Source organism: Dendropsophus ebraccatus, chromosome 13, assembly GCF_027789765.1.
Source record: "Dendropsophus ebraccatus isolate aDenEbr1 chromosome 13, aDenEbr1.pat, whole genome shotgun sequence".
NCBI classification, from domain to species: Eukaryota; Metazoa; Chordata; class Amphibia; order Anura; family Hylidae; genus Dendropsophus; species Dendropsophus ebraccatus.
In genome coordinates, this window is record NC_091466.1 from 16,672,897 (window position 1) to 16,696,163 (window position 23,267).

A 23,267-nucleotide genomic window follows, 5' to 3' on the forward strand; every position below is an offset into this window, starting at 1 on the left:
TTTCTGTTAGCAAATCTACAGTATTAGCAAATCGTTTAGTTACGCTTGGCCGTCAGCTGGCTGCCTTAGAACTCTGCAACCAGCTTTTCCAGGCACCTAGAGCAGAGTTTTCCAGGACTGTATCCAGCTTTTCCAGGCACCCGAAGCAGAGAGGAGTTTAAAGGCAGCCTAATTCCAACAGTGTTTCCAACATTTGTAGCTCTTGCCCACTAGTCAAATGGACGGGGACTTTAAGGGGGGGGAGGCTAAGGTGGTGTGATTAGGAGCTCCAAGAATCTACCCTTCTAAACATGATGCGCAGTCCTTAAAGAAGTCCCACCAACTAAAAAAATCTGCAGGCAGGCATTGGTGGATGTGAAAATAACAAGCAAGTTAACTCGCCCTTCCCCCATGCCTCATAACACAGCAGTCGGGGTCCTGCTACCTGCAACATCACGGCCTGGCCGAGTTATTGCCTGCTCAGCCAATCAGTGACTGGGGCGGGACACTGCCAGTCACTGACTGGTTGAGTGGGCAATTGCTCAGCCAAAACGAGGCACGGGGGCTGGGCAAGTTAACCTGTTTGTTACTTTCACGTCCACCTGCCTGCAGATTTCAACATTGGTGGGACTTCTCCTTTAACCGATCAACTGGTGTCAGAAAGTTATATAGATTTGTAAGTTACTGCTATTTAAAAATCTCAAGTTTTTCTGTACATATCAGCTGCTGTATGTCCTGAAGGAAGTGGTGTATTCTTTCCAGTCTGAGACAGTGCTCTCTGCTGCCACCTCTCTCCATGTCAGGAACTGTCCAGAGCAGTAGCAAAACCCCATAGAAAACCTTTACTGCTCTGGACAGTTCCTGACATGGACAGAGGTGGCAGCAGAGAGCACTGTGTCAGACTGGAAATAATACACCACTTCCTGCAGGACATACAGCAGCTGATAAGTACTGGAAGACTTGAGATTTTTAAATAGAAACCATTACAAATTATATATGTAACTTTCTGACACCTGTGGATTTGAATCAGACAATGTGTATTTTCATCAGAGTACCTCTTTAAGCCTGGTATTCAAACCCCACTTTGCAATGAAGTTCTCACCCACCTAACTATTCTGTTAGGGAGTCAATCAACTAAATTCTCAAGAACAGGGGCAAGAAAGCAAAAACACTGTTGAAATTAGGGCACATGAGGTTATAAGATTATATAAAACACAATTTTTATTGGCCATCAATACTCAATACTTTAAAAAGTTGCTCAATTGTTAAAAAAAAAAAAAAATTAAATAAAACTGCGGTTACCATCACCTGTACAAAGTGAGAAGTGTGCAAAGTGTGCAGCAAGTTTCAAATAGGTTTCCTTTTAAAGGGGTACTTTGGTGTCAGGTTAAAAAAACAAAAATCTATGGGGGAGACTTATCAAACATGGTTCCGTTCCATGGTTATGAAACTGGCTCAGTTGCCCCTAGCAACCAATCAGATTCCACCTTTTATTTTCCAAAGAGTCTGTGAGGAATGAAAGGTGGAATCTGATTGGTTGCTAAGGGCAACTGAGCCAGTTTTACTTTACACCATGTTTGATAAATCTCCCCCTATGTGTCTTGTATGTTTGTGGGTCTCTTTTGATGTCCGATAATCACTGTACTTCCTGGTTGAGTAGTTGTTCCGTACTACAGTTCCTGTAATGCATTTTCCTTAAAGGGGTTATCCAGCACTACAAAAACATGGCCACTTTCCCCCTACTGTCTCCAGTTTGGGCGGGGTTTTAAAACTCAGTTCCATTGAAGTAAATGGAGCTTAATTGCAAACCACACCTGACCTGGAGACAACAGTAGGGGGAAAAGTGGCCATGTTTTTGTAGCGCTGGATAACCCCTTTAACTGTTCATCACAGTTCTCCCACCCTGCCTACTCCCTTTCCACAGCACCTCTGTCAGTTCCCTGCCTAGAGCTGCTGAAGAACACTGCTGTACACAGCACACTCTCTCTCCACACAAAAAGCTGCTGTATTCCCTGTCTGCTCCTCTGCTTACGGCATTGCTGAGCACAAAGCAGCATGATGTAAACACACCTCATTCTACACTAAATGTCCCTGTGAAGATATGTTTGTATATGACAAGGTGATGTAGAAGCTGGTCAGAGGATGAAGGTAAGTTTCTAACCTTCATCCTCAGCACCATTCCCGTTTAAGAGTTTATTTCCTATGGTAATAAGTCATTTTGGTACACAGGGGGGCAGAAGTCCCGCCCTCAGTGCACTTAAACGACTTATTAGCATGGGGATTGAACTCCTACTATTATGCAAATGGTGCCAAAAACAAAGGTAAGAAATGACCCTTCATCCTCAACGTCCAATGTTTTGTGGGGAGATACCAGCAAGTAAGGTACTTAGAGTTTCCCTTTAACTTATTTTAACTATTTTCTCATACCAGAATTCCCCTTTAGATGGAGTGACTTGCTTTACCCACCAGCTTACACACATACTTCTGTACTGCTGGAGTCCAGATAGGTAGTAACACAAAGAAGGTCACCCAGGCAGTTTATCCGGAAGAAGAAAGAGGTCCAACAGCCCCAGAGAGTCCTAATGTAGCAAAAAACACATGCACGATGGTTGGTCCACCATCCCAAGTGGACAGGATATCTAGTAGCAAGAAGTCCAACAGCATCCAAGTGGCGTAATCCTCAAAGCTTTACTGGACAATAGAGAATACAGTACAACGTTTCGGCTTACTTGAAAAGGTCTCAATGTGAGATGAAACGTTGTACTGTTTTCTTGATCCTCCAATAAAGCTTTGAGGATTACGCCACTTGGATGCTGTTGGACTTCTTGCTACTAGACAGTTTATCTATCTGCCTAGTGACATCAATTTGCAGCCAGTAGTAAAGGTGGACATTTTCCATTGACCGCAGGTAATCATAAAAAGAAAGAAAGATATACGTACTATTTGGTTTTCACATCAATGTTTAATGTCAATGAATAGGAGATACCTTTGACCTGCGTTCCTGGTCACGTTTGGACTTCACGCTAACCGATGGCTGAATTCATAGAAGCGTCTCTTTAGGGTATATTCACATGTAGAGGATCTGTTGCAGAAATTCCTTTGACTTCTTTGCATCTAACCAGGGCTGTTTTATGGTAAGCATATGGTATTCTATACACCCCATACACATTACTAAGATTTCTGCAACACATTTGCTAGAAGTGAATATACTCTTGTACATCGGTATACCGGTCATTCCAAAAGATTTCTTATAAATGTGCATGGCTTTGTCAGATTAAGCATTCAGAGTGGTGACAAGGCGACCTTAGTCCTTCTGCTGTTATTAACCCCTCTATATACGTCTCAGATATTCCTTATTCACTTAATTTGATGGGGTGGGACCAGAGCTGGGCTGTTTAGCAGCAGTACTCACACCTGGACTTCCTTTTACTTACTTCTCTGGTCAATCACACCACAACACACACTCCTCCCTGCTATGCCAGGACACAGCTCTAGTCAAAGGGCACTAGAACAGGCTGGCACCATGCTAGGGGTTGTTTTAGTCAGCATACTACTATAGATAGCATGTGGAGGGTGAAGGGGTTACCGATGCACTGGGTTTGCAACGTGCTATGTGAGCTTAAATACATGACACAGCAACAGCAAGGAAGGGGTTACACTGATCTGCTGCTGCTTAGAAACTACACAAGGGAGATTACAGTGCAGCATTGTGGACATACTGTAATAAGTGTGCTCATATTTACAAAAAAAACAGCTATCCTACACTTTATGGGTGGTGACAGATGAGAGGAAAGCCTTGATTTACCATTGAGGCACAGTGTGGATCTGCTAGCAAATACACAGCCCAGGCTTCCTCTCGCCTAAGCATATCACATGCTGAGCCCCTCCCCACTTCCTGCATTTTGTCTTGCTGTGCCTCTTACTAGAGACAAATTTACCCTAACAACAGGCAGTGAACGGCACATTGCAAAGAAGTGAGACACCTAATGGCTAAAGACTTTAGAGCAGTTTTTTTAGGGGGTAAGGGTTAATTTTTAATAAATGAAGGGATTTACAATCATATAGGCTATTACATTGGTTTTATTTTTCTACTGTATTATTCCTCATCGGTTAGCTTCAACCAAGCTTCATACAGATGCATTTTAGTTTCCACATCATCACTACAAGTCCTGACCATGGGTCTGGTGACCAAAGCTGTTTGGGTGATTAGACCCGAGGTCAGGGCATGCAGTCATACAGATGCTGTATGCAGGAGATGGTACAGTGGCACAGAGTTCCCTGCAGCTCCATACTGGTGAGCCACAGTATTACTGGTGCATTCTCCCCTGACAGTAAAGTGACTTCGCGCTCAGCATGCAAGCATACAATGCTTCTATGAAGAAATATGACAGATATACAACAGTAAATGATATAGGCTTACATACTTATCTGCACGGATTCCGTAGTGTGAACCCACCCTAAGGCTGAAGAAAGGGGTTTACACCAAGCACGAAGTCCTCATACACAATTAACACAACCTAAAGCAGACACCTCCATATAGTGGTCATTCTGGGTTACCCCAGCTCATTCTCATTTTTGTGAGCTAGAGTTGAGCTGCTGTAACCCCCATGCCCACTACACAACATGTAGAGCCACTTGCTACCAGTTCCATTCACTGTACTAGACCCCCAGCTCAGATAAAGATGGCCTATCCTGAGGATTGTCCAAAAATTTGTGGGAAACCCCTTTAAGGGTACAATATATGGAGCATGTTTACCGGACACAAGATGGCGCTGCATACGCTATACATTGGTATTCTACATTTTTTTTGCAGATATTGAAATACTATTCTCTTTATGGAAATATTTTTATGGAAAAAGCTTCTGAAAATGATATCCGTCAAACCATCCAAATTACACGTGCAATGTCCATGGTACCTGATCCTAGAGTGATACTATCATAGGGCTACACTGCACTCATAGAAACATAGAAGATTGTCGGCAGAAAAAGACCACTGGGTCCATCTAGTCTGCCCTTTTAGTATTTCCCTTTTTATTATCTGAGGATAGATATATGTTTATCCCAGGCAGGTTTACTTTCAGATATTGTAGATTTACTAACCACACCTGCTGGGAGTTTGTTCCAAGCATCTACTACTCTTTCAGTAAAGTAATATTTTCTCACATTGCTTCTGCTCTTTCCCCCAACTAACCTCTCAATGTGTCCTCCTGTTCTTGATTCCAGTCTTTTACTAAACTTCCCTCCTGAACCTTATTTAGTCCTGTAACATATATAAAGGTTTCCATCATGTCCCCCCTTTCCCTTCTTTTCTCCAGACTATACAGATTCAAATCCTTTAGTCTTTCCCGATATGGTTTATGCCTCACACCCTCCACCATTTTTGTAGCCCGTCTTTGGACCCGTTCTATTTTATCAATATCCTTTTTTAGGTGAGGTCTCCAGAACTGGACACAGTATTCCAGATGTGGCCTCACCAGAGCTGTATACAGCAGTATCACAATCTCCCTCTTCCTACTGATTATACCTCTAGCTATACACCCATACATACGATTTGCTTTCCCCACCGCCTGGTTGCACTGGTGACTCATTTTAAGGCTGTCAGAAATCACTACCCCTAAATCCTTCTCTTCTGAAGTCTTTTCCAACACAGTACTGCACTCATTAAAGGGGTTTGTTCACCAAAATTTTTTCTTTCAAATCAACTGGTGCCAGAAAGTGCCTGAGATTTGTAATTTACTTCTATTAAAAACCTCCAGTCTTCCAGTAACTTTGGCGTCGAAAATTTTGTCAATATAATCCAGTCTTCTGAAGTTACAGTAAAACCCCAATACCTTCTTAAACTCCCTATTAAAGAGTACGGGACTATATCAGTCATGCGGGGAGAGATGCAACTCCACCACATTCTTTTCTCCTGCTCACATGGTGTCAGAACATCCAGACCCAACAAAATTTCTGACATGTATGGTGGTTGAATATGCAAAAAGAGTCCCTCAAACCTCATTTGAGAGTCTCGAAACACAGGACTAGCCAGATATCCCTCCAGGAACGGACCTAGCCAAGGGGCGTATGGTGGTCGATTGACTTCTCCAATGGTAGAGAGGGATTGAGCGTGTTACTTTTCAGACGTCCAATCCTTTTGTTCTCTGGGACATAAACCTGCCGCCAGAGGAGCATACAAGGCTAAACAAAGCATACATGTGTATAGGGGAATTAAAAGAGATTACTTGCTTTGCGGAAAGCTAACGACCCACATGTCTGTCCAGCTTAAAGGGATATTCCCAGCCACAAAAACAGTACCCAGAGCAACCATGTTAGATCAGTGGACGCAGGGGCATTGCTTCTATTTAGCCATAAAGTATAAATTACTGTATCTAAAACTGATGCTTTTATATAGATGATGATGATGGTAGACCCCCCACCCCATATCCTAAAACTGATGCTTTTATATAGATGATGATGGTAGACCCCCCACCCCATATCCTAAAACTGATGCTTTTATATAGATGATGAAGATGGTAGACCCCCCACCCCATATCCTAATATTGATGGTTACTACCTATAACCCCTTTAACTCACGTTTGTCTAAAAATACTTGTTGCCTTCCAAACATATTACAACTGCACAAAGTGAATAGTATTATACTGCGAGTGTTAGTACAGAAACGCCTGGAAAACTAGTGAAAACATTCTAATATGGACCGAGCCGCAGCATGATGGCACAACGCTAAAGCTGGGCATAGACCTACGGATTACACGGTTCAATCTGAACTAAATAGCAAAGTGTATGGAAACCATACACTGAAATCTATAGAAGGCAATGCAAACCATTCCATATAGGAAATGACATATTAAAAAAAAAAAACATTTTTAAATGCTGGGTGAAAATAAGGCTATGGCCAGCTTTAGTGATGACCAACTATTATGGGACAATAAGCGATTATGAGATCTGACTGAAGCACGAACGTCATTACATAGACAATGACACACTGTAAGCCAAACAACACAAAGCCTAGTGAGAGAGTCCACAGAAAGGCAGATTGTCTGTGCACATGGCACATTGAAATCCTTACCCCTGCTAGGCATCAGCAGGCGCTTCTTCATGTTGCCTGTCAAGGAAAGAGAAATAGGAGAGAGGAGAAAAAAAAAAACAAGAACAAACCAGTAAATAACGTTCATTCATTGCATTAAATAGGAAGACAAACATGTATAAGTAAAAGCATAAAAACACAAAAAAAAAAAAAAAAAAACATTAAACATCAGATCAGTTATATCCTGTAATGGGCATTTTTTTTATGGAAAATCACCATATATTTTGATGTCTACACAAATACAGGATGTACACATTGTTGGTGATCTGAATCCATAAAAGTCTATATGACCATGGACCTCATGACCCTGACAGAAATCAAAAAGGTGAACAGAAGTCTCGGAACTAACAAATCTTGCTGACATGTTGCTAGCTGAAGGCCCAAGCACATAACTTCTGCATGATTCCACTGCGACGGGGTTATCCAGCGCTATAAAAACATGGCCACTTTCCTCCAGAGACAGCACCACTCGTCTCCAGCTTGGGTGCAGGTTTTGCTGCTCAGTTCCATTGAAGTTAATGGAGCTTAATTGAAAACTGCACCTGAACTGGAGACAAGAGTCGTGTTGTCTCTGAAAGAAAGTGGCCATGTTTTTGTAGCACTGGATAACCCCTTTAAGGTACCACTGAAATCAATGGGAACTTTAAAGAAAGTCCCACTGGAAAACCTCATTGAAAGCACAAAAATTTACAACGTTGATGTAGAATTTTTACGGCTGTTTAAGTGTGAATGTGTTTTAATAAAACTATATTAAAATGTAATTGTTTTAATTAAATTAAAACATAACAAGCTCTTTTTCTTTTATGTGCTCCTTAATGGTGTGTTCACACCTACAGGATCTGCAGCTAATTTTCTGCAGCAGATTTCATTTAAATAACTGAACACAGCATCAAATCTGCTGAAGATCTGCTGCAGATCCTGTAGGTGTGAACGCACCCTCAAGGATAAATAACACTAAATATTAAGGGGAGATAATCAGTGGCGGCTGATCACTGTAAGAATTGCTAGGTCAACACTGACGGAATTTATAGTTTCGGGATTACATTAGCCAAAGATGTTCTGAAATTTCGCTGGATTGCAAAAACGCTCGTACAAAGAGGGAGACTGGAACATTTGGGTAAGAGAGGCAAGAAAACTATTGTAAAGCGATTGTGTTTGACGTCAGTGCACTATTCTGTTCTGCACTTTCAGTCCTCGTGTTCTCCTAATGGTCGGTGCAGGACACAACCAGCTGCAGGTTTAGGCTGTGTTCACACACACAGTATTTCTGTCCGTTTTTAAACTAAAATGAGGAGTGCAACTGATTGGGCAAATCTATTTATTATAGATTTACCCTGTTTCTGTTTTCAACCTGGTTTTGGTTGAAAAAAAAAAAAAAACTGACGTAAACAGGGTGGGTTCACACTACGGAATCCGCACGGATAAGTTCCGGCGGATTACGTTGCTCGTACCTGTTCACGGCGGCGCACGTATCCGCCCATCCCATAGACGCCATTCTATGGATGGGCAGATTCAGACGTTCGCCAAAATAAATTGACGTCATTTCTTTTGGCGGACGGCCATAGAACTGACATGTTAGGGATTCTGGCCGGAGTGTATACTATGTGTATACACTCTGGCCGGGATTCCTTAGAAGGCAGCACGACGTAAGTTCCGTAGTAATCACGGCCGTTGTTACAACAGAACTCACGTAGTGGGAACATGGCCCTATACTACATAAACACTGCATTACCCAACAACAACTTTGTTTTGGTGCTGCCCGTCTACTGCATTGGGAGCAAGCAGGGAGAACAGTGTCCTGTAGCTACCAATAGTCACACAGCCATTATTGGTAAAGGGTGTTTTGTTTTGTTTTTGCAACCACTGCTGAGCCGACCTCTCTGAATCACGTAGTGGTTACTTTTCCTACAAGAGTGTGGACTCCTATAGACCCAACACTACATTTATGTGAATATAAGTCTCAAAAATAACTTTTGATATGTTGCTGCCGATGGTGAGGCTAACAGTTCCTTCCATACTTGTTATTATCTATTTAGTCTCCTTCCCCCAGTTCTGAGCTGCGGCTTTCTGCTGAAAACAAACATCTGTGTGTGCTTTACTCTGTCTCCCCCTTCCTTCCAAGACGGCTGTTGTAAACAAGTCCCTGGCAGGCTTTGTCTGCAACTTTGTAGTGTCTTTGCAATGCTGGGAGGGTTAAACTGAGGTCAAGCTGCTGATCACACTGTGATTAATCCAATAGGCATTGCAAAGTTGCTTATAGAGGACTTGTTTACATCAGCCGTCTCAGAAGGGAAGGGGGAGGAGACAGAGAAAAGCTTACACACAGATTTGTGTGTCTTCAGCAGCAAGCAGCAGATCAGAACTGGGGGAAGGAGACTGAATAGATAACAAGAAGCATGGAAGGAACTGTTAGTCTAACCACAGGCAACATTATCGAAAGTTATGTTTGAGCAGAATACCCCTTTAAAATTTAGTACCAAGGAAGCATTATCATGAAAATATGAAGGAACGCTTTCTCTTATTATACAGAATGCACACATTCTCTGAATGGCGGACACAGCGATCATGTCTGGCAGACTCCCCCTCCCTTCAAAGTAATATAACTTTATTAAAACAATATAATTGTTTTGTCTCCGGAGTACCCTTTAAGGGCTATGGACACCTTTGACGTGATATTCTTTTAACAATTGTTACTTTGGGTGAAGCAATGCCACATTAGAGGGGCTATTCAGTGGCAGAAAAACTTTCTTCAAGAGACAGCATCACTCGTCTCCAGTTTGGGTGCTGGTTTTGCAACTCAGTTCCATTGAAGTGAATAGAGCTTAATTACAAACCGCACCTGAACTGGAGGCAAGAGTGGTGCTGTCTCTGGAAGAAAGTGGCCATCTTTTCCTAAGGGTAGATTCACACTACGGAATCAGCACGGATACGTTCTGGCTCGTACCCGTTGGTGGTGGCGCGTCTTTCCGCTTTTGCCATAGACACCATTCTATGGCCGGGCTGATTCCGCGTTCCGTCAAAAGAACTGACACGTCTATTCTTTCAGAGGACAGCGGAATCAGCCCGGCTATAGAATGGTGTCTATGGAGCCGGCGGATATGCGCGCCACCATAAACGGGTACAAGCCACGGAATCCGCCGGAACTTATCCTCGCGGATTCCGTAGTGTGAACCTACCCTTACTCTGGATAACTCCCTTAAAGAGCATACATATATACACATGCAGGAGTGTGTAGAGTTTACATACATAGAGAGCAGCTCACACTACAGACTGTAGAGCACACACAGTATTCTACAGAGGGACACCCATATGTGCTGTATACAAGAGGAGACGGTAACCAAGGCTCTCACAGGCTCAGTGATTGGTTGCAGTCTATGGGAAGACACCACCCCCTGGCCTTGCTGCCTGAACCCGGAGTCACCAGAATGGTCCATGCCAGCCTTGCTCTCCCTGTCTGGGTATTGGGAGTCATCAATCAATCAAGGACAGCAGGACTTGATGGCTTGTGGTTCAGGCACCAGGTCTCTATCCTGTAACACATGCTGGATGTGAGGCCTGTCTGTTGATGTATCTAGAGTTTGCTGCGAGTGCTCTGAAGTCTCTCTACACAGCCTATGCCAGTCTCTTGCTGCAGACATTGTGCTTTCTTCTCTATACATTCAGTTAGCTGCCCTCCATGTATGCTTTCCAAGCTCTCTCAATGGCCTCCAATATTCTTTCATGCTTCTCTCTCAATGGCTTTGCCAACAATCTGGTAATTAGCAATCAGTATTTACCAATCTGCAAGTATGGACATTAACAAAAAATACTTTTTCTGTACTCAAAAAAAACAGCTTTGCAGCCTCCCCCCTTCATTTCTCATTTGCTTATTATCAGGAAAAGTTGTCTTCATTACAAAGAAGCAAAGTGAAGATGGATCATGTTGTGTCCATTATAAACTATGGAGGGGCCAAGGGGGATGAGTGAGCAGGAAGGGGAGACAAACAGCCTGTGCAGTTTGGAGACTGTGTGGGCATATAAAACGCTGGATTCATAGATCAGAAAGGTCAGTGGTGCTCTGGGAGTTTGGTGAGATAAGATTGCATGATGTAGTCTTGTGCAGGGCTGCCTTTTCTCCTCTCCGTGCTCACTCATTTCCTTCAGCCCCTCCCACCTCCATAGAGCATAATAGGCACAGAAAAGCGGCTTCTTCTGAAGGGGGGGGGAGGCTGCAAAACAGCTGTTTGTGTTCATAAGGAAACTCTTGCTTAAAGGGGAACTATAAGATGGTTACATAGTGTGGTTGAAAAATGTGCCCCCTTTACCTGCTGATAGTTCCCCTTTTATAAAATCACTTGTACTATTGATACAAGTGACAGCAAAGTGACATTTATATGAGTTACACTTTAAGATGACACTTAGCCAAGTGAAAGATTTTGAAAAAGCAAAATGACAGAAAGGTTAAATAAAGACAATTTAGAAAGCCGCTTAATTTTTCATTCAGAAAACAAGTTTGAATTTTTTTAAATCAGCACAAGGGCTTTATTCTATTTTCGCTTTTCGGTCACCTTACTGAAGATAAAAGGTCCAAACTTATCAAAGTATGTAAAATAGAAACGGGTGTAGACTGCCGCTATCCACCAATCACAGCTCAGCCTTTATTTTACCAAAGCTGAACACTGAGCTGTGATTGGTTGCTTCGGGCAGCTTACACCGGTTTCTGTTTGACACACTTTAATAGACCTGGGCCTGAATATGTAACTCTTCAGATTCTCTATAGCCCCTAGAAGGATTCCACACTACATGTCATGTGCTACAAATCTCTGTAACTGCTTATATCATTAACATGTCACACCGACCACCCGTAATCTTTGAAAAAATAATTTTATTTGACCTCAAACTGTAATTTGTAAACAGTTTTTTTTTTATAACAGTGATTAACCCATAATAGTGAAAAACAACCAAAGAATCAAGTCTTCATTTTATATCAAGTATGAGAACCGAGGAGGCACGGCCCCAGGGGGCCAAAAAGGGCCATGACGGTAAGGACTGGGGTTTCTTGATATGGAAGAAAAAAAAAAAAAGTTTTTGTTCTCAAATGATCAAAAAAAATACTGAAAATTTAGAAAGTTAAAAAAAAAAAAAAATAAAGGAGGTCACGCTCGACATTCAAAAAAAATTGCATTGCTTTTTTTTCAAAAAATGTTCATAACAAATCTACATATAAATAGTACAATAATTTAAAAGACAGTTCAAAGTTTTATACTGTATATTGGCAGAAAAAATAAAAAGCAGTATGGCGATGTCTGACAGGGACAGATCACATCCGCGCATCCATCTTTATTATATGTGATGATAAACAGTGAGCTGTTCTAATAGTGGCCGGAGAGGGTTCAGTATAAATAACACTGTTACATCGAAACAAGAGTTTATTTGTAAGAAAGGCTTAAAAATAAACTTTTTTTTTTCGCTGTAGCAAATATGACACAGAAACGACCATTTAAAAACAGGGTTCACAGAATTAAACAGTGAATTGGAGAGAATGGTGGTCGACAAGCCAACATACTTTCAGCATTGTCAACTGGGGTACTGCTAAGGTAGTCTAAGAAAGCAGTCTGTTCAAAGGAACCACTGCATGACTCCCGATGCGTCAATCGGATAGATCATAAGGGTCATATTGATGGGTCTGACAGCTGAGACCACTATCCTGGAGATGGAAAAGTTGGGCAACTAGAAATACCCATTGAAGATGAGCGAACCTGAGCGGGCGCCATTTCATTACCGATGGCTGAAGTTCTTGGGTGCACCCCTGTATCCATGTTTTCTATGCATCCAACGGTAATCAATGGCCCCACGCTCAGGTTTGCTCGTCTTTAGTGCCCATAAAACTCAGTCTGTTTGGATGATCACTATTCTTCCAAACATTGCCAAACACAAGCACACTTAGCTTAGAGTTTGTGTGTTCTCAATGGTGTACGAGAATAAGCCGCTGCCAGAAATTTCTGGACACTGTATTGTGACAAAAAGGATCCTTCTATCTGCCACCAAGGAGTCAGCATACCCTAACATATGCAATTATACAAAGAAACACAACAGGTTTGGCTGCCTTCTCCTTTATATGAATAGGCAGTTACCAAAAAGTAAGTGTTGGTTCTCTTCAAGCACTCTTCAATCCATGAAAACCACCTCTGAAACTGCTATTTATAATGATCAGGCCTTACGCACTTTAAAAGCTGGCAACCCACTTAAAGGGAACCTGTCACAAAGATAAAGCTATCTAATCTATCAGCATCATGTTATAGAGCAGGAACAGCTGAGCAGATTGATATATATCATTGTGGGAAAAGATTCAGAACAACATGTAACACGTTGAGTGAAATCACTGATCATTCTGTGATACGGAGTCCAGTGGGCGGTGTCACTCATGGACTGGACTCTTTCGCATGGAAACAGCAGAGATTTCAATCAATACAATCCAAGTTATATTAAATCTTTTTCCATAAAGATATATATCAATCTGCTCAGCTCCTTCTGCTCTATAACATGATGCCGATAACTTAGGTAGCATTTCCATGATGACGCGTTCCCTTTAAATATTTGTCGCCTGAACCCACCAATATCAGCTGACTATCAAATGCGTATGGCAGCCCCCTGACTTATGCCAGATGCTGGGGGACATGAGAATCAAAAATATTGGATTTCAAATGGCTGATGGCTTTTCTCTTTGAAAACAAAATTACCACTAGGAATATAACAGCGGCTTTCTCTCCATTCAGCGCACACACACACTAGGCCAGGTGGTACATGCGATCTCCAGAGCGTTTGTTATGAATGGAGCGCCGAATCGCACATGGATGATACATTTATTGGTCTATGGAGCTGCCACAGTGTAGCCAAGCATTCTACGTAGCTACCTACAAAGAATGCTGTAAACGGCATGCTTGGCTCAATGCTCCATTCATAACAGCGAACCATGTCCATGGGATCGTGAGAGTCCCAGCGATCTGACACTTATCCCCTATCTTGTAGATACATTAATTTAACCCTTTTAAATCTCGTCATCTGTAGTAGTCTCAGCTTCCAGACATTCACCAATACGGCTCTATAGTCCTATCTGACTGATGCCTCGTAACAGCCATTATTTGAAGCCCTGACTGACGACATTTCAGTCTTTGCACAGGAAATGGAGATTTACTATGACCACCATAAGCTATGCCTAAAAAATAGGAAACACATTAGTCGTGACTAGAGAGGAGAACCTTGAGCATGTTCGAACCCTCTGCATTTGTTCCATAAAGTATCCATGTCTTCCAGGACTCTCTAGGGCGGCATTGAACTTCTGCAGCCGTGCAAAGTACGCTGCCGAACAGTTCAACCTCTCTTCTTAATGCTAGTCCTGACTATAAAAAAGCTAAAACGGGGTGAGCAGAGTATATAGGGCACTGGAAAACGGACTGGTCTGTGCCCTAGCTGTAAACAATAACGTCCTATAAAAAAAATGTGCACAAATAAAGACAACGAAGATGGAAATGGAGGATGAATCATTGTGTAAAATGAACACTGAAATAACACAACAAATATATAATATATTTATAAAATAAAATAAGCCCGAACGTGGCACATAAACTACTAGGATGATAATTCCAGACGCTTCCACATAACAGTCTGAGGCTTCTCTGGATATGTGAGAAGAATCCAGATTTTTTTTTTTTTTTTTTATGATGATGAAATGGAAAATGATTGAAATTCGAAGACTCGGTAGACATATAATTCCAGACAGCAAAGAGAAAGTCAGCTCCAGATCATGGCAGTTCACAGCGTGTGTGTATAATGTAAGGGATAAAGCATTGTGGGGGGAGAGAAAAGGTAACACCTATAAAAAAAAAAAAAGTTGCTTTAGAAATTCCTCACAGCTTCAGTCCAAACTAAAAGGTGCTCCATTTTCTCTCCCCGTCCTGTTTAATCTGCTTCATTATTTTCTCCTTTCTACATGCAAGGAAGGACAGCGTTCTCTTTCCATCCATTGGGCTTAGTCGGACATCTTTGCTCGGTGATCTGTCCTTAAAATAGTCTGCAACACAGTTTGAAGTTATAAACCCGTGACATGTAATTTTTGTACAAATGTACAAAGTAACAAAAAAAAAAAAAAGGAAAAAAAAAATAAAATTATAATAATAATACTACTAAAGAACTGTGTGCAGCGAAATTAGAAGATTGAGATTTGGTAGCTTAAATCAGAATTTGGTAGTGTGCATCCGAATCAATGGAGAAATTATATGGAAATTTGTATAAAAGCTCCGCCTTAAGGTTCTGGATGCCCAAATTATTGGTTGTGAGAGTCTGACAGGAAAGCTACTTAAAAGACCAAAACAAAAAAACAAAAACAGAACAAAACAAAACAAAAAAAAAAAGACAGAAAATTAAACAAATACAAGACACATACCGTCCATACCATTATGTTGCTCATAGCTGCGTTTGCCCAGGATGGTCGGAGAGCCGTTGTTGATGACGGGAGAGGATTTAGATGGGGTCAGGGCGTTGTTGATGCTCGTGGAAATATTTTTGATTGACTCTGGCTTGGGAGTGCAAGGGTGCGCCTCTGCAAAATCACAAGATTTCTATTAGTTCAATGCATTTATAGACACACACACACAAAAAAACCCGAAAGTGATCCAGAATGAAAGGAAGTACCTATGTATCTCAAGACTTGTTCTAGAGGTTTTCGAACAATCTGTTTTAACATCAATGGCGTTTTAGAAGCTTCTGGAAGCCGCGTTGTACCTGAAATATTGTCAATAATATAATAAGAGAGATTGGATGAGCAAGTCATCATAATATAATTTTTATTTGATTTTCAACACATACAACCATAAACAGCCCAGGATACATTGAACTGTCCCATAGGTAAACATATCATATCATTTATTCTAATAGGCCTGTCGTGTTACTTCAATTAAATATTTTATTTCCTAGAAATTTTTTAGGAAATTTCTAAAAACATAAGAATGAAAAATTTACAACTGGCTGACAAATCAGTGCTGGCAGTAACAGTTGAGACACGCCCCTTTTGACAAGGAGTGGTTACACCCAGTTGCCAATTTATTCAAAAGTCTAGACACATACACACCACATCTTCATATTTACTTCATTTACATTTACTTGATATTTTTTGCCTGCTTTCTATATGAGATACAATACTATATATTCAGCCACTAGGTGTCACACTTAAAGAAAACTGTCTTTAGTTAAAAAAAAAAAAAAAAAAAAAAATTTATAAATAAATGCAGGAAGTGATGTCAGGTGTCCCCTCTGCTCTGCACAGACTGGCCCAGTGAAGATGAATGCCGATTGGCCAGCAGCGGCACCCGCTTCTGTACAGGCCCCTGTGCATCCGTTTTTCCCATTTACTTCCATTATTAAACAAAACGCATGTTTTTTTTTTTAACATAGACAAAAATAAGGTCAAGTACATTTTTGTGTACGAAAAAAAAAAAAAAAAAAAAAAAAAAAAAAAAGGATGCGTTTTGATCCGTCTTTTTTATAATGGAAGTCAATTGAAAAGTGATTCAAAACAGATGCACACAACTGCATCTGTAGTTCCATTAGATTTTTGCAAAAACGTAGTGTGAAACACAAAGACCTGAATTTTTATTTAACTTTTGCCGCTCTCCAAAAAAAAAAAAATAATAATAATAAAAATTCAATGTACCCCAATGTGTTGTTCTAATAAAATAATGGGAGAATTGGTTGGAAGGGGGGCGGGGACCCTCGCTTGGTCGCAACTCTACCCACAACCTGCCCCATCTGAACCGCTTGTACCGTACTCTGAGGGGTCAGATTGTTAGTACAGAGTCACTTTAAAGGCCAAAATAAGCTGGTGCTTAAATGGTTAAAAGCAACGATTAATATACAAATATGTCAAACAGAATCAAATATCGCATAGGTGTAAACCAGAGGTATTCTGAATACTTACACTCTGCTTTTATAGCAGCGCTGTTGATGGGCATGTAAGGATGTCTGGCAGCATAGCGTGGGCGGAAAATGTCCCGACATATTCGCCTAGCAATCCTGGTCAGCTTTGTAGTGTGTAGGTAAAATGCTTGACGCGTCTTCATGGCAAATTTTGGGCTCCCACCGGCTCTCATAGGTAGGCCATGTGGACTCTTCCAGGTAATAAAGAAAACAAACAATTGTTATATTCTGGCAATGATCTGTAAAGGAATCAGCCCCCTAATAGACCATTGGCAATGCAATTTTGGGTGGTTGTGTCAACGATTTATTAGCTTAATATTCTAGGAAACATACCATATTGTTCCTGTTTGGACCGGGCCTCTCTCCATCCAACCTCGTCGGCATCTTCAATCCACCGTATTTTTTCCAGTACGCCCAGCATGATGCACACAGGCGACACTGCATATTTGGAGGGCCCCAGGAATACCACTGATACGATTGTGTAGCTATGTAAATAGTAAAAAAAAATAATAAGTGTAAAAAGTTACAATGGTCTCTGATCTGTAACATTTATAAATCACTCATATTTACAAAAAAATAAATAAATCAGTGAGCCTGTCTCTATCCTTAAAAAGGATCTACACTGTCCCTGAAAGGTAAATCCCAGCTATCAGCTCATTTCAAGAGCTCCAGAAATATACAGTGCTTGGTGTAAGCCCTTCTTTGCTGTGCTGTCTATGACCGAGGCTTCGTTCTTATCTCCGCAGCTCAGTGCTTAGTGTAACCCTTTCTTACTGTGCTTCTGCTTTTATTTGCATTGTGATGGATGCAGCATTGATTTTTTTTGCAGCGTTCAGAAGTACACATGGGTGGAGGAGTTAAAAAAAAAAAAAAAAAAAAAAAAAACCCTTCAGACACTTACTGTAGCAGCTCTCACAGGCTCGCCCACTCATGTTCTGGCCTTGTACCACAGTGCCATTTACTACTGCAGGTTTGACACTATTTGCACTTATCTGGTTAGGATTAGGTTTGTTACTAAAAAAAACAACAACAAAAACACTGGTTAATGATGGACTTTTTTCAGAGGAATTCCACTCAAACATAACTTTTCATATGTTGCTGCCCATAGCAAGACAGATTCCTTCCATACTGGTTATTATCTATTCAGTGTCCTTAAAGTTCTGAGCTGCTGCTTTCTGCTAAAGACACAATAATCTATGGGGGAGATTTATCAAACATGGTGTAAAGTGAAACTGGCTCAGTTGCCCCTAGCAACCAATCAGATTCCACCTTTCATTTTCCAAAGAGTCTGTGAGGAATGTAACATGGAATCTGATTGGTTGCTAGGGGCAACTGAGCCAGTTTCACTTTACACCATGTTTGATAAATCTCCCGCTATGTGTGAGCTTTTCTCTCCATCTACTTCCCCCCTCCCTTCAAGTCCCTATCTGCAACTTTGCAGCTTCTATGTAAATCTAGGAGGGTTATTCTGAGGTCAAGTTGTTGATGAACTCTGATTAATCTGCCGGGATTACAAACTCGTTACAAAGTTGCAGATAAGGACTTGTTTACATCATCTGTATCAGATGGGAGGGGGGAGGAAGAGAAAAGCGCACAGACAGATTTTTGTGTCTGGCAAAAAGCCGCAGCACAGAACTGGAAGAAGGAGACTGAATAGATGATAACAAATACGGAAGGAATTGTTAGTCTCACCATAGGCAGATTTGAAATTCTTTGCAAATCAACTGGTGTCAGAAAGTTATACAGATTTGTAATTTACTTCTATTGAAAAATCTGAAGTCTTCCAGTACTTATCGGCTGCTGTATGTCCTGCAGGAAGTGTTGTATTCTCTCCAGTCTAACACAGTGCTCTCTGCTGCCACCTCTGTCCATGTCAGGAACTGTCCAGAGCAGTAGAAAATCCCCATGCTCTGAACAGCTCCTGACATGGACAGAGGTGGTAGCAGAGAGCACTGTGTCAGACTGGGGAGAATACACCACTTCCTGCAGGACATATAGCAGCTGATAAGTACTGGAAGACTTGAGCTTTTTAAATAGAAAAAAATTGCAAATCTATAAAACTTCCCGACCCCAGTTGATCTAAAAGAAAACACTTTTCTGCCGGGGTACCCCTTTAAACACTAAAAACAAGAAAGAAAACATCTACATCTTCATGTTCTCATATTAACATTAAATCCTACTAGACTCTTTAAGCTGAAGAATAAAGCAAAAAATACAGGCTTCACAGTGCCGTTACTTGAAAGCATTTGTATAAAGTAACATTTGCATATAAAAAGACTCCGCGTGTTGAGTTATCGAGAATATAAGAATTGCTCTGAGAGAACAACTTTTCTGAATACAAAGTAAAACTCATGATCAGACTGGTTGGCCAGCAATGTACTGAAGAGACGAGCGCAACAATGTTCTACTCAGCAATAAACTACACCGCCTTACACAAGTTATTCAATATTAAGCGAAGCGAGATCAATAGTGAGAAATTTAAAAGCAGCACAAAAGTTTCGTCAATCAGCCGAGGATTGGGCGTTCTTACACGGCCGATTACAATCTGCAGGAGCATTTCTAGCAACACTCCTGGCAGATAACCGTCCTGTGTAAAACGTCCTTTACATGTCACTACAGTATGTCAAAAGTTAGGACCCTATTCCACCGGACGATTATCGTTCGCATAATCGTTAACGATTGACGATCTCAAATGACCGTTATTGCGAAAGAACTGAAAACGTTCACTCATTTCCATGGAACGATAATCGTTTTTGCGATAGTTTTTTCTTCGCTATTGCGTTCGTATCTAGTGCGAACGACCGAACGACGTCTTATTCAATGCGAGCGATTTGCGAACGAGCAACGATAAAAATAGGTCCAGGTCTTATAAAGTGATCAACGATTTCTCGTTCGGTTGTTAATCGTTAACTGCATTTCAACCGAACGATCGTTTAGATTCGAATGATTTAACGATAATCCTCCGGTGGAATAGGGCCCTTACACTTTCAGGTGCTTTACCTGAGCTAATTCTTTGTGTTTACCCCCCCCCCCCCCCCCCCCTATATAGTTTAGGCCAATGTAATCCCATCAGACACTTACTAGTTAGGGATGTAGACTTGTTTTAATTTGCTTTCTGCTTCAGCTGCTTTCAACCGTTTCTTTAAGAAAACAGAAAAAAATTGTATATTAATAAGTCAAAATAAATGATCCAACAATAAAGAATGGTCTGACTCTTAACGTGCTGCAATGGGTCAGGACCGTGAAGATTGAATCCAATGATCTTAGCTTAGTAATCCATCTTATTCTAGTGACTGCTAGAGATGAGCAAATCTACATTACAAATGAAGCCAATTGCTTATGCGCCTGCCGCCTTTCATCTCTGTGCCGCTTCACCCCAAGTGCCTGAAAAAGCTGGATCTGGTCCTGGGAAACTGGGATAAATTTCCCAGGCCTGGATCCAGCTTTTCCAGACACTCAGGGTGGAGCGGCTGGGGGAGGCACAGAGATCAAAGGCGGCCGGTGTATAAGCAGACTGCCAAGCTTGTAATGTAGATTCGCTCATCTCTAGGGGCTGCTATTCTAGAAGATTCAGTAATTATATTATGAACACAAGGGGAAGGAAAAGGGGATCCATAGACAAACAGGCACAGTGAGTAGTAGATTTCTATTATATGCTAATACAGTCATTTAACAAACTTGTCTCCGTCTCATGTAATGTTTTTTCCCTCCCATTGTTTACAGCTACGTTACCAATCACGGCTCTGCTCTTAAAGCACTGGTTGGACCAATATACAGAGTGAGCCAAAAGTCTCAGGATACCCTATTATGAAGCAACCCCAAGAGCTGAGCTCAGTACATATAGTTATGTATAAATCACTGTTAATGGCTGGTAGCAACAATCGTGCTCCCACCCATCATTTCCCCCTTAAATGCTGTCAATTGCTGCATTTAAGTGTCAGTGGCAAGAGCTGGGTTCCTAATCATTCTCCCTGACTGCCGGAGGTCTCATACTTCCCGCCAAACAGTACGATCTGCAGTCTGGTCATAGAGTCCGCCCCAGGCACCCATAACACTGATCAATGCTATGCAATGGCATCTAATAATCGCGGACTTAAAAAGTTTTTTTTTTTTTAAGTAAAAACAAACAAAGCCCCTCCTGCAATAAATGTTTAAATCACCCCCTTTTACAATTTTTTACAATAAAAACATATTATAGATCACAAATAACGTAATTATCCAATCTATTAGGCTCTAACAATTACTATTTCCATATGGTGCTTAAATGAAAAGAGGAGGGAAAAAGTGTCACGATTGCAAAAAAAAAAGCGTAAAGATCAAAGTGCTAGGGTCCTAGGGCAAAGAGGAAAACATGAAACTGAAAGAAAAAGAAAAAACCCTAAACAAATCGGCTCTGTCCCCAAGGCCAAAATCCACTGTGTCCTTCAAGGGTTAAAGGGACGCTGTCATCAGGGTATTAGGTTTCTCTAGGAGCCATTATGATCAGTAAATCACTGACCTTCCCCAGCTCTGTGACCCGTACAGAACACTAATGGACGAGTGTATATAATCTCTCCCCCCCCCATGACATATACGCCATTTACATTAAAAGCATCAGCTTAATATTGACCTTTCGGGCACATTATAGTAAATGATAATACCTGTTGTACATATCTGTCCGTTGTTTTCCACATATAATAATATTCTATTATGCTGGTCAATGATTTCCATGGTAACTAAAGGAAAGAAAAAGCACTCGAAATTAAGGTTATTACTGAACAAGCAACTCTCGCTGCGCTCGACAAAAGACACTAAATAATGATAGGCTTGTGGATAGAACAACCATTCAATGGATGAAATGAAAGAAATGATGTTACGCAGAAAGCTTTCCGGTTATCGTCAGGTATGGGATAACAATATACACTCCAACATTATAACCGCTACACTGAGGAGGTCATGATGAGAGTGGAGGCTGGAATGGAGGTCTATCCTCCTCAGGGATGAGTCCTGTTCCTGTCTAGGGCACAATGATAGGCGGACATTGGTCTGGAGACCACACAGGCAGTGCCGTAAACCAGAGAACATCATACCAGGTATGGTGTCAGGTAGCCGGACCCTCTATCTATATGGGTACACAAACAGCTACGTCTATGGTGAAAACTCCTGTGCGTATTTCACAAAACATACTAAAAACCCAATAATTTTTCAGCAGATACTCTCTTTATATCTCTTTGTATATACGGCTAGAGCTATACAGAGCACATGGGCCATCTGCAGGTGTCAGGAGATCATTTACACGCTTTTACTTACAAAGTCCTGCTGGATGTCTGTAAAATCTTTGCCGTACTTTTCCAAAGCTTCTTCAAAGAGATTTGCTTCTGAAGCCGACCACTCCTCCATTTCATCTCGGCAGAGCACAGGACCTCCTTGAGGTACCAGGGCAGAAATGGCTTTAGATATATCATAACAGTTTTTGTGTAACGTGTCCATGGCGTGAAACTAGAAACAAAGGAAGTGTAGTGCGGTTACACACAGATCTCTCCCTCCCATACAAGAGCATCGCTTCCATCTACCAGCTGTGTATGTGTATATGTATAAACAATAATAATAAATATATTTGTTCCTATACTACGCACTACGAATAAAATAGCATTTAAAGATCCATAGCATTGTACAAAATATTTCCCCATTGGTTTATAAGTAAACGTTTCTCACATGTACAGTATGACTCCATATACATACATACACAAATATATATATATATATATATATATATATATATATATATATATATATATATATATATATATATTTATTTAGTATATTATATGGTGTATATGTGTGTGTGTGCGCGCGCTGCAGTGTCTGGTTCAGAATAACATCCATCGGGGGAGCTGTCTGACAGCTCGGTCTCCAGGTCCTCTCCCCCTATGATGGCTCAATCTCCAGACCTCCTCTCTCCTAAACAATCTAAGGGTTTTATGACCAGATGAAAGCTGACCTTTGACTTAGTAATATTCTAAGCAGATTTATGTCCAAGGGAAGAACATGGGTCAAAGGGGTAATGACTCTCCTTAAGGAGAGCTTGTCATAAAGACGTGTGGAGACTTACAGACCATTGCTGCTCCACTGAGAATTCTGGGAAGAAACGATATGCAAAATAGCTCTCACACTTCTTGAGCAAAGAGATGTCCCTTTAAGTCAAGTCTCGCTCAATCAAGGAGCCTGAAGAACAGAAAGGAGGAGGAGATCCCTAGGGCTTATGCTACTG

The 23,267-nt window shown here is 41.2% G+C and overlaps 1 protein-coding gene across 7 annotated transcripts in view; it reads right to left on the minus strand.

The window, feature by feature from the left end:
• MTA1 (metastasis associated 1) overlaps window positions 1–23,267 on the minus strand; it is a 66,188-nt gene that overhangs the window by 13,751 nt on the left and 29,170 nt on the right. For 2 of the 7 annotated variants that reach the window (XM_069950197.1, XM_069950200.1), the window contains exons 9-17: window positions 22,307–22,495; window positions 21,658–21,732; window positions 20,099–20,157; window positions 17,919–18,031; window positions 17,351–17,502; window positions 17,019–17,208; window positions 15,737–15,826; window positions 15,498–15,644; window positions 7,049–7,084 (exon numbers count right to left, since the gene is read on the minus strand). In XM_069950197.1, the coding sequence (XP_069806298.1) occupies window positions 7,049–7,084; window positions 15,498–15,644; window positions 15,737–15,826; window positions 17,019–17,208; window positions 17,351–17,502; window positions 17,919–18,031; window positions 20,099–20,157; window positions 21,658–21,732; window positions 22,307–22,495 (1,051 nt within the window). The other 5 variants (XM_069950196.1, XM_069950198.1, XM_069950202.1 and 2 more) reach the window with 4 other exon arrangements.